Source organism: Anomaloglossus baeobatrachus, chromosome 8, assembly GCF_048569485.1.
Source record: "Anomaloglossus baeobatrachus isolate aAnoBae1 chromosome 8, aAnoBae1.hap1, whole genome shotgun sequence".
Lineage (NCBI taxonomy): Eukaryota > Metazoa > Chordata > Amphibia > Anura > Aromobatidae > Anomaloglossus > Anomaloglossus baeobatrachus.
In genome coordinates, this window is record NC_134360.1 from 63,562,178 (window position 1) to 63,579,224 (window position 17,047).

At 51.5% G+C, this 17,047-nt stretch overlaps 1 protein-coding gene across 1 annotated transcript in view; it reads right to left on the reverse strand.

The window, feature by feature from the left end:
* The window catches only part of LOC142249827 (stabilin-1-like), a 281,112-nt gene that overhangs the window by 100,767 nt on the left and 163,298 nt on the right, over positions 1-17,047 (reverse strand). Inside the window, exon 37 of the mRNA XM_075321739.1 lies at positions 11,567-11,686. Coding sequence (XP_075177854.1) covers positions 11,567-11,686 — 120 coding nt within the window. The remainder of the gene's footprint in view (positions 1-11,566; positions 11,687-17,047) is intronic.

A 17,047-nucleotide genomic window follows, 5' to 3' on the forward strand; every position in this document is an offset into this window, starting at 1 on the left:
CCCGACGGGTGTCCAGGGACATGCCCAGGAAGGTGATAGATCGTGATGGGATCGGGGATGATTTGTCCAGATTCACTAGCCACCCTAAGCGGGATAGGGTGTCCACAGTGATCTGTACGCTGGTTGAGCAGTCGCGGAAGGAGGGGGCCTTGATGAGGAGGTCGTCCAAGTAAGGGAGAACGACTACTCCCCTGGCGTGAAGGACGCTCATGGCGGTCGCCATGACTTTGGTGAAGACCCTTGGTGCGGTGGCAAGGCCGAAGGGTAGAGCTACAAATTGAAAGTGGGAGTCCTGAATTGCGAAGCGGAGGAACTTTTGGTGATCTGGGGCGATGGGTATGTGCAGGTACGCGTCCTTGATGTCTATGGAGGCGAGGAATTCCCCTTCGACCATGGATGCAATAATGGACCTTAGGGACTCCATTCTTAATCTCCGTACGTGCACATGTTTGTTTAGGTGTTTGAGGTCCAGGATGGGTCGAACTGACCCATCCTTTTTGGGGACCACAAAGAGGTTGGAATAAAAACCCCCGAACTTCTCGTCGTCTGGGACAGGTATTATCACTCCTGCTGTTTGGAGCGAGTGGATTACTGAGAAAAAAGCTTCACGTCGTTTTTGAGTCTTTGGGGGGTTTGAGAGAAAGAACCGACTCGGGGGTCGGGTCCGAAATTCTATGTGGTAACCGGAAGACACAAGGTCTCGCACCCATTTGTCGTCTGAGGCGGCAGCCCAGATGTGTTGAAAGAGCTGCAGTCGACCTCCTACAATGAGTGTGTCTTCCGGGGCGCCAAAGGAGTCATGAGGGGGGAAAAACGTCGTGGCCGAGTCTCCCTAGTCCTGGACTGTTTCGGTCTAGGCTGCAATGACGAAGTGGGTTTCGGAGAGAGCTGAGAAGGTCGGTCCCTGCGTAGTCCGCTGCTGGTGGCGGGGACAGCACGGGATGTCGACCAACCAAATAAGTTCCGAAAGGATCGGAACGAGGACTGTGGACGTCTGGTGAAGGACGTCCTGGACTTCAGCTGGGGGAGGGAGGTACTCTTTCCTCCCGTGGCGTCAGAAATGAGCTTGTCCAGACGTTCGCCAAACAATCGGTTTGGAAAAAAAGGAAGGCCCGTGAGAGACTTCTTGGAGGCAGAGTCCGCTCGCCATTGTCGGAGCCAGAGAGCTCTATGGATGGCTATGGTATTTGAGGCGGCAAACGCTGCGCAGGTAGCAGCGTCCATGGAGGCCTGGATGAGGTACTCCGCCGCAGCGGCAATTTGAGCTGTTACCTCTGTGAAGGTCTGAGTGAACTGGGATTCCTCAAGTGAAGTGTTAAGGGATTCTGCCCAGACTGAGATCGCCTTTGCGACCTACACAGAGGCAAAGGAGGGCGAGAGGGAGAAACCCGCAGCCTCAAAAGCAGAGCGGGCGAGGTGCTCCACCTCTCTGTCAGGTCCTTGATGGAAGAACCATCGGGTAAAGACAGGAGCGTCTTTGGGCCGTATTTGCCATTAGGCACCCGTGGTCCCGTGCCTGGGGCGGCACGTTGCGGGGGGGGCGGCACTTTCTGCCAGCAAAAAAAAAAATTTAAATTTTTTTTTTATTATTTTTTTACATCACCCGCCCCTCAATCCGTTACACAGTTTAGTGAATCCGCTGTGTTCTGGGGGAGGGGTTTGAGAGGGAGGAGAGACGCACTTCTGTTTATTTGTTGTTACAAAAACACGGCAGGTGCCAGGCACAGTGAGCTGATTGACCCCGGAAGTTCCAGCGCGTGCACTTCTGGGTCAGAGGCGCGCGGGCGCGTCAATCACCTCACTGCCCCGTACTGCAGCGTCCAATGCTGCAGACGACACACGCCGCGGAGGAGGACGCGACTGAAGCTGGAGCCAGCCAGAAGAGGATAAGGCAGAGCCTAGAATGTATGGGCACCTTACAGGTTAGTTGGTGATTGTTGCGATGCCTTTTTCCACTATAATCATGCAAGGAGGGCCCTGTACCCGCCCCTTCTTGTCGCTAAAGCTACAGACAGGGCATGATGGGGAGGGGAAGACTAATGCTACGGGTGGGGGGGGGAGGTAAATAAGCTAATACTGGAGGTGGGATGTAGAGAGGCTGATGCTGGGGGAGGCTGAGGAGAGAGAGGCTGAGGCTGGGGGAGGCTGAGGAGAGAGAGGCTGAGGCTGAGGCTGGGGGAGGCTGAGGAGAGAGAGGCTGAGGCTGGGGGAGGCTGAGGAGAGAGAGGCTGAGGCTGGGGGAGGCTGAGGAGAGAGAGGCTGAGGCTGGGGGAGGCTGAGGAAAGAGAGGCTGAGGCTGGGGGAGGCTGAGGAAAGAGAGGCTGAGGCTGGGGGAGGCTGAGGAGAGAGAGGCTGAGGCTGGGGGAGGCTGAGGAGAGAGAGGCTGAGGCTGGGGGAGGCTGAGGAGAGAGAGGCTGAGGCTGGGGGAGGCTGAGGAGAGAGAGGGTGAGGCTGGGGGAGGCTGAGGAGAGAGAGGCTGAGGGAGGCTGAGGAGAGAAAGGCTGAGGCTGGGGGAGGCTGAGGAGAGAGAGGCTGAGGCTGGGGGAGGCTGAGGAGAGAGAGGCTGAGGCTGGGGGAGGCTGAGGAGAGAGAGGCTGAGGCTGGGGGAGGCTGAGGAGAGAGAGGCTGAGGCTGGGGGAGGCTGAGGAGAGAGAGGCTGAGGCTGGGGGAGGCTGAGGAGAGAGAGGCTGGGGGAGGCTGAGGAGAGAGAGGCTGAGGCTGGGGGAGGCTGAGGAGAGAGAGGCTGAGGCTGAGGAGAGAGAGGCTGAGGCTGGGGGAGGCTGAGGAGAGAGAGGCTGGGGGAGGCTGAGGAGAGAGAGGCTGGGGGAGGCTGAGGAGAGAGAGGCTGGGGGAGGCTGAGGAGAGGGAGGCTGGGGGAGACTGAGGAGAGAGAGGCTGAGGCTGAGGAGAGAGAGGCTGAGGCTGGGGGAGGCTGAGGAGAGAGAGGCTGAGGCTGGGGGAGGCTGAGGAGAGAGAGGCTGAGGCTGGGGGAGGCTGAGGAGAGAGAGGGTGAGGCTGGGGGAGGCTGAGGAGAGAGAGGCTGAGGGAGGCTGAGGAGAGAAAGGCTGAGGCTGGGGGAGGCTGAGGAGAGAGAGGCTGAGGCTGGGGGAGGCTGAGGAGAGAGAGGCTGAGGCTGGGGGAGGCTGAGGAGAGAGAGGCTGAGGCTGGGGGAGGCTGAGGAGAGAGAGGCTGAGGCTGGGGGAGGCTGAGGAGAGAGAGGCTGAGGCTGGGGGAGGCTGAGGAGAGAGAGGCTGAGGCTGGGGGAGGCTGAGGAGAGAGAGGCTGAGGCTGGGGGAGGCTGAGGAGAGAGAGGCTGAGGCTGGGGGAGGCTGAGGAGAGAGAGGCTGAGGCTGGGGGAGGCTGAGGAGAGAGAGCCTGAGGCTGGGGGAGGCTGAGGAGAGAGAGCCTGAGGCTGGGGGAGGCTGAGGAGAGAGAGCCTGAGGCTGGGGGAGGCTGAGGAGAGAGAAGCTGAGGCTGGGGGAGGCTGAGGAGAGAGAGGCTGAGGCTGGGGGAGGCTGAGGAGAGAGAGGCTGGGGGAGGCTGAGGAGAGAGAGGCTGAGGCTGGGGGAGGCTGAGGAGAGAGAGGCTGAGGCTGAGGAGAGAGAGGCTGAGGCTGGGGGAGGCTGAGGAGAGAGAGGCTGGGGGAGGCTGAGGAGAGAGAGGCTGGGGGAGGCTGAGGAGAGAGAGGCTGGGGGAGGCTGAGGAGAGGGAGGCTGGGGGAGACTGAGGAGAGAGAGGCTGAGGCTGAGGAGAGAGAGGCTGAGGCTGGGGGAGGCTGAGGAGAGAGAGGCTGAGGCTGGGGGAGGCTGAGGAGAGAGAGGCTGAGGCTGGGGGAGGCTGAGGAGAGAGAGGGTGAGGCTGGGGGAGGCTGAGGAGAGAGAGGCTGAGGGAGGCTGAGGAGAGAAAGGCTGAGGCTGGGGGAGGCTGAGGAGAGAGAGGCTGAGGCTGGGGGAGGCTGAGGAGAGAGAGGCTGAGGCTGGGGGAGGCTGAGGAGAGAGAGGCTGAGGCTGGGGGAGGCTGAGGAGAGAGAGGCTGAGGCTGGGGGAGGCTGAGGAGAGAGAGGCTGAGGCTGGGGGAGGCTGAGGAGAGAGAGGCTGAGGCTGGGGGAGGCTGAGGAGAGAGAGGCTGAGGCTGGGGGAGGCTGAGGAGAGAGAGGCTGAGGCTGGGGGAGGCTGAGGAGAGAGAGCCTGAGGCTGGGGGAGGCTGAGGAGAGAGAGCCTGAGGCTGGGGGAGGCTGAGGAGAGAGAGCCTGAGGCTGGGGGAGGCTGAGGAGAGAGAAGCTGAGGCTGGGGGAGGCTGAGGAGAGAGAGGCTGAGGCTGGGGGAGGCTGAGGAGAGAGAGGCTGGGGGAGGCTGAGGAGAGAGAGGCTGAGGCTGGGGGAGGCTGAGGAGAGAGAGGCTGAGGCTGAGGAGAGAGAGGCTGAGGCTGGGGGAGGCTGAGGAGAGAGAGGCTGGGGGAGGCTGAGGAGAGAGAGGCTGGGGGAGGCTGAGGAGAGAGAGGCTGGGGGAGGCTGAGGAGAGGGAGGCTGGGGGAGACTGAGGAGAGAGAGGCTGAGGCTGAGGAGAGAGAGGCTGAGGCTGGGGGAGGCTGAGGAGAGAGAGGCTGGGGGAGGCTGAGGAGAGAGAGGCTGGGGGAGGCTGAGGAGAGAGAGGCTGGGGGAGGCTGAGGAGAGAGAGGCTGGGGAGAGAGAGGCTGAGGCTGGGGGGAGGGAGGCTGAGGCTGGGGGGAGAGAGGCTGAGGCTGGGGGAGAGAAGCTGGGGGGAAGGAGGCTGAGGCTGGGGGGAAGGAGGCTGAGGCTGGGGGGAGAGAGGCTGAGGCTGGGGGGAGAGAGGCTGAGGCTGGGGGAGAGAGGCTTGGGGGGAGAGAGGCAGGATAAGGGGGCCTTTTACTGTAGAGGGGGGGTTCAGGGGGCCTATTGCTGTAGAGGGGGTTTAGGGTTTACAGAGTGAGTGCAAGGGACAGAATCTCTGGGAGAAGTAAGGACTCAGCATGGAGAGGGGGACAATATGGAGAGCTCATTATAGAGAAGGGACAGCATGATGATTCAATATGGGGAGGGGCAGTGTGAAGACTCAGTATGGAAAGGGGGCAGCATGGGTGGGCTCAGTACGGAGTGGAGCAATGAAGGGGACTCGGTAAGAAAAATAGGATAGTGTGAGGGGGTTTTAGCATTAGGCGTGAGGTAGCTTGGCGGTCTCAGTATGATGAGTAGGGCAGCGTGGAGGTCTCATTATGAAAGAGGCAGGGAGCATTGGGAGCTCATTATGGAGAAGGGGCAGCATGGGAGTATTGAGAGGGGCAGTGTGAGGGCTCAGTACGGACAGGGGCAGCATGAATGGGGCATTTTGAGGACAGTGTGCAGATCATGAATCATAATTAAGGCAGGTGTGGTGGGTATAATTTATAAGGGGGGGGGCAATGTGCCATTTTTACTTATTAGTGGTCAGTGTGACATTCATAGTATAAAAGGGCGGACAGTGTGGTGGTCATAGGATACAAGGGAGGACAGTGTAGTGGGAATATTTTATAGGAAAGGATAGCGTGGAAGCCATGTGCTGTAAGAGAGGCATAGTCTACTTTTACACATCCGGTTTTTGCTCTGCGGCACAATACGGCGCTCTGCAGAAAAACCGCAACCGGTTTTTTTTTCCGCCGGTTGCAGGTTTTTTTTTGCGTAGACTTACATTAGTGCCGTATTGTGCCGCATGGGCTTGCGTTCGGTCCGGTTTTTGCTGCATGCGGCAGATTTAGCCGATGCCGCGGCCGGATGGAACGCTGCCTGCAACGTTTTTTGCTATGGCAAAAAAAAACGCATCGCGCCGCATCCAGCCGCTGCGGCGCATTTTTCAATGCATGCCTATGGACGCCGGATGCGGCGCGATGCGGAAAAAAACGCATCCGGCCGCCGCATACGGTTTCTTTCACAGGGCATGCTCAGTAGCGTGCCGCAACCGGAAAAAAATGGACGGGCCACATGTAAAAACTTATGCAAAGGAGGCGGTGTTTTCGCCGCATCCGTTGCATAGGTTTCACAGCCGGATTGAACCGCACTGCTCAAACCGGATGTGTGAAAGTAGCTATAGTGTGGAGTAATTTTTTTTGGCTTGCAGGGAGCACAGTGAGGAGCAATAATTTTTTCAGGGGCACAGCATGGGACTTATTTAAAGGGAACCAATCACCAGGATTTTCCTATATAATATAAAGCCAGTGCTATGCTGGCGCTATCAGGCTGAGTCTATACATACCTATAGTGGTCAGCTCGGATGTTTTGGTTTTCAAATCCAAGAAAGTGAAGGTTAAAAATTTGTCAGCTTTTTGAGTGACAGTTGCACCGCAGCAGATAATATCAGGGTGGATTATGCATAAGGATTCCCGCCCCCCGCCTGTTGTTCCTCCCTCTCTCTGGCTCTATGCTAATTTTTCTATTCACTAAGATGGCGTCGGAGTTGGCACCTGCGCATAGTGCTTATCTCCAGCACAATCTTTGTGACGCCCGTGTTACCCCGTTACCAGGTTTCCAGGGGTGGCACGATGTCCTATTCGGCAGTTAATCGCGAAGATCAGCTGATCTCCACTGCTGTTGTGACCGCATGCGCCGCCCTCTCAGCCACAAGAATATAATAACAGGGGGTAACACGGGTTAAAAGCACAGGCTGACAATGGAGGAGATGGGGGGATTAACCCCTCCCTCACCTCTGCAGCGCCCGTTCTCAGCTTCACAGCTGTGACCCGATCACAAAATCGGGTCACAGTCGCATGACACTCGGCTCACACTCGCAGCAGAGCCTGAGCCGGGGGTCATTAGCATATCGCATCCCATGCTCTTGTATCGGATGCCATACGCTCGTGTGATTCCAGCCTAAAAGTTATAGTCCTGTCTCCTAAGCTGTGCACTTCTAAGGGGTCTTTTGCACAATCTATGGGGGTCTCAGAACCCAGACCCGCAGTAATGTGCTCAGAATTAATGGACCTAAAACATAGAAGAGTTCTCCAAAAAGTTAAGGTATTTTTTAAATGTTCAATAGTGCTACTGCCTGCACCATCAGTGCTGTGGTTACTGTATAGTCCACAGTCTGATGATGGCCGGTAACAACTCCTGGTATCTCCTTGCCATTATTACAGACATACTAGGAGCTGCAGTTTCATGTCAGACAATTATATGTTGGGCTGGTTTTAGTTCTGGTGATATAATCTTGAATTCAAATTGGTTCTGGTGATGTAATCAAGTACCAATAGTAGTTCTGGTGATGTAGCAGTGATATGAGGTTGGTTCTGGTGATGTAGCCATTTAGATGTAGCAATATTTAATTTATTAGACTTGATAGTAGATTATTATAGGGTCATTGTGCCAGACTAAATATATAGCTGTCTGAGTCCATATGTCAGCTAAACGAGTATTTGACTAAAGCCCCCATACACTATAGACGTACCATCATTTGGCTGGCAGCTATCTCCCTGGCTCCCCCATACACTATAGGGGTCCCATCATTTGGATGGTAGCTATCTCCCTGACTCCCCCATACACTATAGACAGGTGTCCCATCACTCGGCTGGCAGCTATCTCCCTGGCTCCCCCATACACTATAGACAGGTGTCCCATCACTCGGCTGGCAGCTATCTCCCTGGCTCTCCCATACACTATAGACAGGTGTCCCATCACTCGGCTGGCAGCTATCTCCCTGGCTCTCCCATACACTATAGACAAGTGTCCCATCACTCGGCTGGCAGCTATCTCCCTGGCTCTCCCATACACAGGAGCACTTACTTTAAGTGCTCGTGTTCTCTATAAGACAGACACTACTACACATCTCTGGCAGTGACTCATCTCTTAGAGAAATAAAGGATCCACGGGAGGAAATTGGACCTGTTGGGTCCTCATCTCCCTGAGAATCAAACTGTTGGCCAATCCTATCTATCTCCGGGTTCAGCCAACTGTAGTCTGTGTACGAGCACCTTAACTACTGTATCTAAAGGGTATGTGAACTGTAAGGCTATGTGCGCACGTTGCATAATTTCATGCATTTACGCTGTGTATAGCACTGCAGCATAAATGCATGCGTCCTGCGTCCCCTGCACAATCTATGAAGATTGTGCATAATCCGTGCGCACAATGCTTTTTCGAATTTTTCGAACACAGCGATTTGAGTCAAAATGACAAAATCTCTGCATTTAAAAATCCAGCATGTCACTTATTTTGTGCGCTTTGGATGCTGCTCCCACTCGGTCTATGGGAGAGGCAGCATCCCGAGCGCATGAAATCGGCATCTATTCTGCAGACACACTGCATCCATTACGCAGTGTTTCTGCAGCGATTTAAAGCGCACATGCACTGCCAAATCGCTGCAGAATTTGCAGCATGGACACGACGCAACATGTGCACATAGCCTAAGGGGCACTTTGCACACTACGACATCGCAAGCCGATGCTTGCGATGCCGAGCGCGAAAGCCCCCGCCCCCGTCGCAGCAGTGATATCGTGTGATAGCTGCCGTAGTGAACATTATCGCTACGGTAGCTTCACATGCAATCACCTGCCCTGCGACGTCGCTCTGGCCGGCGACCCGCCTCCTTCCTAAGGGGGCGGGTCATGCGGCGTCACAGCGACACACGGCAGGCGGCCAATAGAAGCGGAGGGGCGGAGATGAGCGGGACGTAAACATCCCGCCCACCTCCGTCCTTCCGCATAGCCGGCGTGAGCCACGGTGACGCAGGTAAGCTGATGTTCCTCGCTCCTGCAGCTTCTCACACAGCGATGTGTGCTGCCGCAGGAACGAGGGACAACATCGTACCTGTCGCTGCAGCGACATTATGGAAATGTCGGACACTACACCGATCATACGATTACGATGCTTTTGCGCTCGTTAATCGTGTCATAAAGGATTTACACACTTCGACAACGATGCCGGATGTGCGTCACTTTCAATTTGACCCCCACCGACATCGCACCTGCGATATCGTAGTGTTCAAAGTACCACATCCTTTGAGTTTTTCAGGCGGAGGACTGGTTAGCAAACACTATTTTTATTATTTATTTTTTTAAATTGAAATTGTATTGTGCTAGTGAGAAAGTGCAGATCTTCGTTCTTTTAGCATTTAGCACTTTTTAAAGTGTGTTACAGAGTAGCTCTGCCTTACATACATGTCGTGTGCACAGATTCATAGTTTTACGCTGTCAGTAAGGGGCGCGACCACTTAAAGTGCCTAGGGCAGCACAAAGGCCAAATACAGCCCTGTTTGTGGTAAGGCGGGAGACCGGGGGGTTGACCGAGGGCGGATCGGCCCAGCCCTTAGGGGCAGGTGAGGCAAAAGGGTACTGGGACTCCATGAGTTTTCGGTTACCGAAGCGCCTGTCAGGCTTCTCCCTTTGCTTTGTGAGGATATCCTGAAACTCTGGGTGATCAGCGAAAACCTTTTGGGGTTTCCTTGCCCTCTTAAAGGAGACTGCATGGTCAGTGGTGCTATAAGGGAGTCTATTGCAGTTTGATCATCTGGGGGTGATGAAACCAAGGAATCCTCCTGGTACAAACAGCATTCTCCCTCCTCCAGCTCTTCAGACGCCGTGGAGCGTGTGGGAGAGCCTGCCCTGTGTGCTCCCGAGGGAGAGCCCGCTGGAGACACCCGGCCGTGTGCCCTTTTCCTGATCCCTGCAACCGGTGAAGCATGTGCCCGGATTACCTCAGAAGGATCCTCCATAGGGGTATCCTCAGGCTGCGTTCCGTCCAGGGACCCAGAAGGGTGTGGAGGACGACATTGCATAGCCAGAACCAGGTTCTGTGACAGTTTTTCCATTGATTGGGACAGAAACTGTGCCCATTCCGGTGGGCTGGGGGCCCTAGGCTTTAGGCCGGTGGTGGCAGGGGGGTCTTGTGGGGCTATAGGGACACAGGACTCACAGAGAGAAGATGTGTGTTTACGTGGTAGCACAGCGTGGCAGGCAGTGCAGGCTGAGTAATAGACTATGTGGGCTTTAGTACTCTTAGTGCCCTTAGATTTTTGCATGTTCCTAATAGGAGTATGCCAGGAGGGGGAGCAATGCTCAGCAGAGCTACAATTGATAGCAAGCACCTCACCAGAATCAGCCTATGGCCCTGTCCTCAGGAAGGATTAAGCTCTATGAAGATCTCGCATGCTTCCCTGGGGGGGGCTTATCGCACCCGTGGGGGGCGGGGCTTAGCGCTAAAAGAGCGGGAAGATGAGTCAGTGTGCCCCCCCCTGCTGTGGGTAGTAAAAAAAGGGCGGGAAGGGAGCTTCTGAGTTTTCCTCCCTCTCCCTACAGTCAGCACACAGCTTGTTAGCGGTGGTTATCAGCCGGCTTTTGCTGGAGCAAATAAACAGAGCAGATAATACACAGAGACCCTGAGCCCTGGGTCCTCCCCCTGCCACCAGGAAATTATCTGCAAGACTTTCTGCAAACAGCAGAACTTCCGCCTCATCCAGCCAGCAAGCTAGAGAAAGTTAACACTGTGTGTGCAGGATACTTGCTCCTTGCACATAATAAATACTATAAATGCCCTGGAAGCCTTCCCTGCAGCGTCTTTTCTCCCTTTGTCTGGGAAACCAGTCAGGGGGGATCTCACCTTAAAACACTGCTTTCCAGGCAGTGAAACTAGCAGAGCCAGCTTGCTGTGTCGGTGTCATTTTCATCTCAGAGCCTGCGGAGAGGGGCTGAGGAATTAGTGCCATCTTTATCTCAGAGCCTGCAGAGAGGGGCTGAGGAATTAGGCTATAGGGCACAGGCCTTTACCCTGGGCTTTGGAAAATCGGTGTCTGTGGAACCAGTCGTCCAGCCCAGGATCCAGCATCGCGGGAGGGGTTACGTGTAGGCAACGCTTCACGTTCCCGCCCGTTGATGGTAGTGGGAGATCGGTCCCAAAAGGAAACCGTTGCCCTCAAAAAATAACAAACCTTGAAAGGAAGTGCCTCCTACAGACACTAAGCTAAAACTGAGCTTGCCTGGCCCGGCCAGGAGGTGTATAGTGCAGGGGAGGAGCTATGCTTTTGCATCTACTTAGTGTCCTCCTATGGATAGGCAGCATAACACCCATGGTCCTGTGTTCCCCAATGAGGCGTTAGAGAAAGTGATGTTTTACTATGAAGCCATAGGCTGGGTTTCATAAAAGGGTCTGGATGACAAAGATAGGGGTCTTCACCTGCCATAACAAAAGATTGGTAACCCGCAATTGTGTTGTGAGGGGCCAATAGGAGCATGCACCAACAACCCAACCATTTCACCCCTTCCAGACCTACATGTACGCCATATGTCGGGTTCGGGAGTATGGATTGGAAGTGATATAATGTTTGACGTTATGTACTTACAAGTGTAATTTGAAGATCAGGAGTCCCAACAAAAATGTATAACTGGGCAGTTCTGCTACTGACATGTCACTATGTGGTATAGATGCCTTCAGGTACTAGGTCACCAGGGTCCAGCTGGTGCTGCTAACCCAGCACCCCCCATAGTTACACCTCTGCAAATCTTAGTATTATTATAAAGAAAAAGGTAAGTAACAACAGAACTAAGGACTAGGTGATCGAAATCTACCACTAGGATAAATTAGGTGGAAAACCTGGGCAATCTTTCCCCTGCAGGTGAAGCCATCTCCAATGAAATCCATTCTACAGATGCAGGAACGTGTCCCTGGGCCTTGTCTTCTGCACATTGCATATGGGCTACATCCTCCATTATTCTGTGAAGAAAGACAAGATATGTAAATAAAATTCTTGCGTAGAGTAGATAATATTGGGTGGTATATAGAGTTGGTGCAACTCGATTCACAGGTACCGGTTCATTAGCCAGGTCAGTAATCTCTACCGATCGGACGAGAGCCCGGAGAACCGTCTCTCAGCTCCCGGTATACACTGCTCTTTCTTTTGATTACTCAGCCTGGAGCAACGTCACATGTGTATTACCCTGCAACAATAACATCATGCAAGGCCAGCTAATCAAAAGACGAGTAAGGCTATGTGCGCACGTTGCGTACTTCACTGCAGAAATTTCTGCAGCGATCTGAAGAGCACAAGTGCGCTTTAGATCGCTGCAGAAATGTCCGTAGTGAGCGCCGATTCCATGCGCTCTGCCTGCAGCTCCTGCCATAGACAGAGCAGGAGCTGCCGGCAAAGCGCAGGAAAGAAGTGACATGTCACTTCTTTTTGCGCAGCACTTCGGCAGTAGCCGAAGCGCTGCGCTCTGAGACGCCACGTGCGCACGGCCCCTGCACAATCTCCATAGACTGTGCAGGGGACGCAGGACGCATGCAGTTACGCTGCGCTGCAAAGCGCAGCGTAACTGCATGAATTTACGCAACGTGCGCACATAGCCTAAGGGATCTAATCAGGTAAGAGACAGTTCTGAGGGCTTCAATCCCATGACCTATTGATGACTGACCTGGCTGCTGGATCAGGGGCCTACAAATCGATTTACACCACACTAGTAGTAAAATAAGGGAAAAACATAAAAAAGTGAAACTATACAGTGGGTATGGAAAGTATTCAGACCCCTTTACATTTTTCACTCTTTGTTTCATTGCAGCCATTTGGTAAATTCAATAAAGTTCATTTTTTTTTCTCATTAATGTACACTCTGCACCCCATCTTGACAGAAAAAAACCCAGAAATGTAGACATTTTTCCTAATTTATTAAATAAGAAAATCACAAATAAGAAATATCACATGGTCATAAGTATTCAGACCCTTTGCTCAGACACTCATATTTAAGTCACATTCTGTCCATTTCCTTGTGATCCTCCTTTAGATGGTTCTAATCCTTCATTGGAGTCCAGCTGTGTTTAATTAAACTCATAGGACCTGATTTGGAAAGGCACACACCTGTCTATATAAGACCTCACAGCTCACAGTGCATGTCAGACCAAATGAGAAATATGAGGTCAAAGGAACTGTCCAAGTGTAAGGGGTGGACGGACCCCTGGTGTGGAGAAGACGTTTTTCCCCCCCTGAAGACGCCACAGGAGTATGGTGGCACATTGTACAATGTTGTGTTTTATGTACGGTTCTCCCCCCCTAGGTGCCAGTGTAGTGAGTGGTTCCCCTGGTAACAGTGACAGGGAAGGAAGGGGCAGGGCAGCCTAGGAGGGAAGAGAAGGGGGGTTGGGCTCGGAATGCAGGGCAGTGTGCTGTGAGATGTAACATGGGAGAGAGCTGAGGAGAAGTGCCGGGGCAGAGTGCAGGAGTGGGTGCTGTGGCAGTGGAGCGAAGAAGTTGGAGCTAATCCGGAGCCGGTAGTGAGTACTGGAGCCGTCCCCTAGTTCAATACAAATCCCTGGGAAAGGGCTGGACTAAAATCGGGATAGGAGTACCACTGCTAGGGGGATAACAATTGGCCCCTGCAGGCAAAGGAAAGTGCCCGTAGAGAAATAGGAAACCGTTTTCGTAGAAAAGGACTTGTAACTTGTAACGTACTAAAGTAAGCCTGCTGCAAACAGAAAGATGGAAGCTTTGTTTAATAAAACGGTGTTTGGTTTACCCGCTGCCTGCAATTGTCTCTTTCCTGAAAGTGAAGAAGGAGCTGGAGAGCACAGAAAGAACGCTGTCATGAATGGGCCCCATGCATCCACACTCTGCCCCAACAACACACCTGTTTTGCAAGTAACGGCCGGGCCGGGGTTCAGCCTGCGGCCCACAAGGCGAGGGGACCCGACTACACCCCCTGAGGCGCCCCCTGCCCCCGTTACACAAGGAGCTCAGAGACTGAATTGTGGTAAGGCACAGATCTGGACAAGTTGCAAAAGAATTTCTGCTGAAGACCAGTGGTCCGACATTCTAGAACAGGTCCCTAAACTGGCGGTCTCTGAGTGCCAAAGGCTTTCTCAAATATATCTCATCCACAGGGTATATAAAACTCCCAGCCTATTATTCAGGATGGGACTTAGACCAAATTCACAATGTGTTAGGTGTGGACGGGATGATGCCCATTTGATGCATGTTATGTGGGAGTGTGGACACATTGGTGATTTCTGGAAATAAACCCTGGGACTCATAGACCAAATATATCATATCACAATCCAGCCGTCCCCTCGTTTATGTTTGCTGAGTCTGTGGGAGGGAGGAGTAGACCCGGACTCTCCAACAGCCCTGGGAATAGCACGTATCCTGTATCAAGCAAGCAAGATACTGGAATTCCATTGGTTAGATCCTCTACCACCAACATTACCAGAGCTTAAAAATAAATTAAATAACGTCATTGGATTGGAAAGTATAAACTAAAAAATAAGGAGCGCTGATAGTGTAATACCAACAGATCAGTGAGGTAGATCAGGAAAAATACACTCACCTGAAAAGGTTGTGATAGTCACAACCACTGATAGAGCATGGGATGCTGGCATCTGCTGCAGCCCCACGTGGATGTGCATACAAATCAGAGTGAAGAGGGGGTTAATGCCGCGCATCAGCCAAAATGAAGATGTAGCACGTTGATGTTATAAACGTATTCTTTTATTCCATCGGTCTACGCGTTTCGAGGATATACCTCTTCTTCAGGACCAGTGCATCAACATAGTAACATATGTTGATGCACTGGTCCTGTAGAAGAGGTATATCCTTGAAACGCGTAGACCGATGGAATAAAAGAATACGTTTAGAACATCAACGTGCTACATTTTCATTTTGGCTGATGCGCGGCATTAACCCCCTCTTCACTCTGATTTGTATTGGATTGGAAAGGGGAGTTTATTTAAAGAGAAAAACACTGAGAAAGTTTTACAAAATCTGGCAGCCATGGATGGAGTTGCCGGGTCTCCCTCTGGGGCACTAGTGCAGGGTGCAATGCTGGACCAGTTACTGTTGTGCTTGCAGTGAATGGAACGTTTGGGGAGTAAAAGTTAAAACTAGTGTTTTATGTGGCGAAGTGGACTTTGAGCTGTGCTGTGGGAGGGGCCTGGTAGGGTGTGATTGGTGACTAAACGGGGAGAGAGAGGCAAGCGGGTATGGAAATATGATGCGGAGCGACACGGCTGATGGAGGAGACTTTTCTATTAGACTGAGGTATTATTGCATAATTTAAACTTTTGTTTATCTGTGGAGCCATGTTATATGTAGGCTCAATTTATATAACGGATCTAAGAATCCTTTTTTCCTTTTTTTTTATATTCAGAGGAAGAACCTGATTTATAGACAACATATGTTTTTTCAATGTACACCTTTACTAGTTATATAAGATGCAATATATTTTCTCTGTATTGATTCTTAGTTGTTTAATAAAAAAGATCTGATTTAAAAAAAAAAACAACAGAATTTCTGCTGTTCTCAAGGTTCCTAAGAGCACAGTGACCTCCATAATCCTTAAATGGAAGAAGTTTTGGACCACCAGAACTTTTCTTAGACCTGGCCATCCAGCCAAACTGAGCAATCGTGGGAGAAGATCCTTGGTGACAGAGGCAAAGAAGAACCCCGAGATCACTGTGGCTGAGCTCCAGAGATGCAGTAGGGAGATGGGAGAAAGTTCCACAAAGTCAACTGCAGCCCTCCACCAGTCGGACCTTTATTACAGATTGGCCTGACGGAAGCCTCTCCTCAATGCATAATATATGAAACCCTGCATACAGTTTGCAAAAAAAAAAAAAAATACAAAACACATGAAGGACTCCCAGACTATGAGAAATAAGATTCTCTCATCTGATGAGACGAAGATAGAACATTTTGGTGATAATTCTAAGCGGTGTATCTGGACAAAACCAAGTAATGCTCATCACCTGCCTAATCCCAATAGTTAAAAAAGGTGGTGGCAGCATCATGCTATGGGGGCAGGGACAGGACAACTGGTTGCAATTGAAGGAAAGATGAATGTGGCCAAGTACAGAGATATCCTGGAAATAAACCTCTTCCAGAGTGCTCTGGACCTCAGACTTGGCAGAAGGTTCACCTTCTAACAAGACAGTGACCCTAATCACACAGCTAAAATAACAAAGGAGTGGCTTCAGAACAACTCTGTGACCATTCTTGACCGGCCCAGCCAGAGGCCTGACCTAAACCTAATTGAGCATCTCTGGAAAGACCTGAAAATGGCATCCACCAACGTTCACCATCCAACCTGATGGAACTGGAGAGGATCTGCAAGGAAGAATGGCCGAGGATCCCCAAATCCAAGTGTGAAAAACTTGTTGCATCATTCACAAGAAGACTCATAGCTGTACTAGCTCAAAAGGGGGCTGCTACTCAATACTGAGAAAAGGGTCTGAATACTTATGACGATGTGATATATTTCAGTTTTTTTTGTTAAATAAATTTGCAAAAATTTCTACATTTCTGGGGTTTTTTTCTGTCAAGATGGGGGATGGGGTGCAGAGTGTGCATTAATGAGGAAAAAAAAGAACTTTTTTTGAATTTACCAAATGGCTGGCATACAATCTATATAATCTCAAAATGTATGGCTATTTGGTGATAATTTATTGATAGTCATGGCTGAAAGTGTGGCACCCTTGAAAATGCTCCAGTACATTAAGAACATCTCCAAAATAATTATTGGAATTACACTTTTTAATTTCCTTTATGTACTGTATATAGGAAAAACACACAAAAAAAAAACAACAGAAGAAAAGAGGCAAATTGGACATAATTTCCGATAAAACCCCAAAAATGGGCTGGCCAAAATTGTTGGCACCTTTCCAAAATTGTGGACAAACTACTCTATTTCACGTTTTTGATGTTCATTCAAACTCACCTGTGGCAAGGAACAGGTGTGGGCAATATGAAAATCACACCTGAAACCAGATAAAAAGGAGAGAAGTTCACTCAATCTTTGCATTGTGTGTCAGTGTGTGCCACACTAAGCATGGAGAACAGAAAGAGAAGAGAACAGTGAGGATTTGAGAACCAAAATTGTTGAAAAATATTAACAATCTCAAGGTTACAAGTCCAGCTCCAGAGATCTTGATGTTCCTTTGTCCATGGTGCACAACATAATCAAAAGTTTACAACCCATGGCACTGTAGCTAATCTTCCTGGACACGGACAGCAGAGAAAAATGTATGAAAGGTTGCAAAGCAGGACAGTCTGGATGGTGGATAAGCAGCCCCAATAAAGTCCCAAAGAAATTC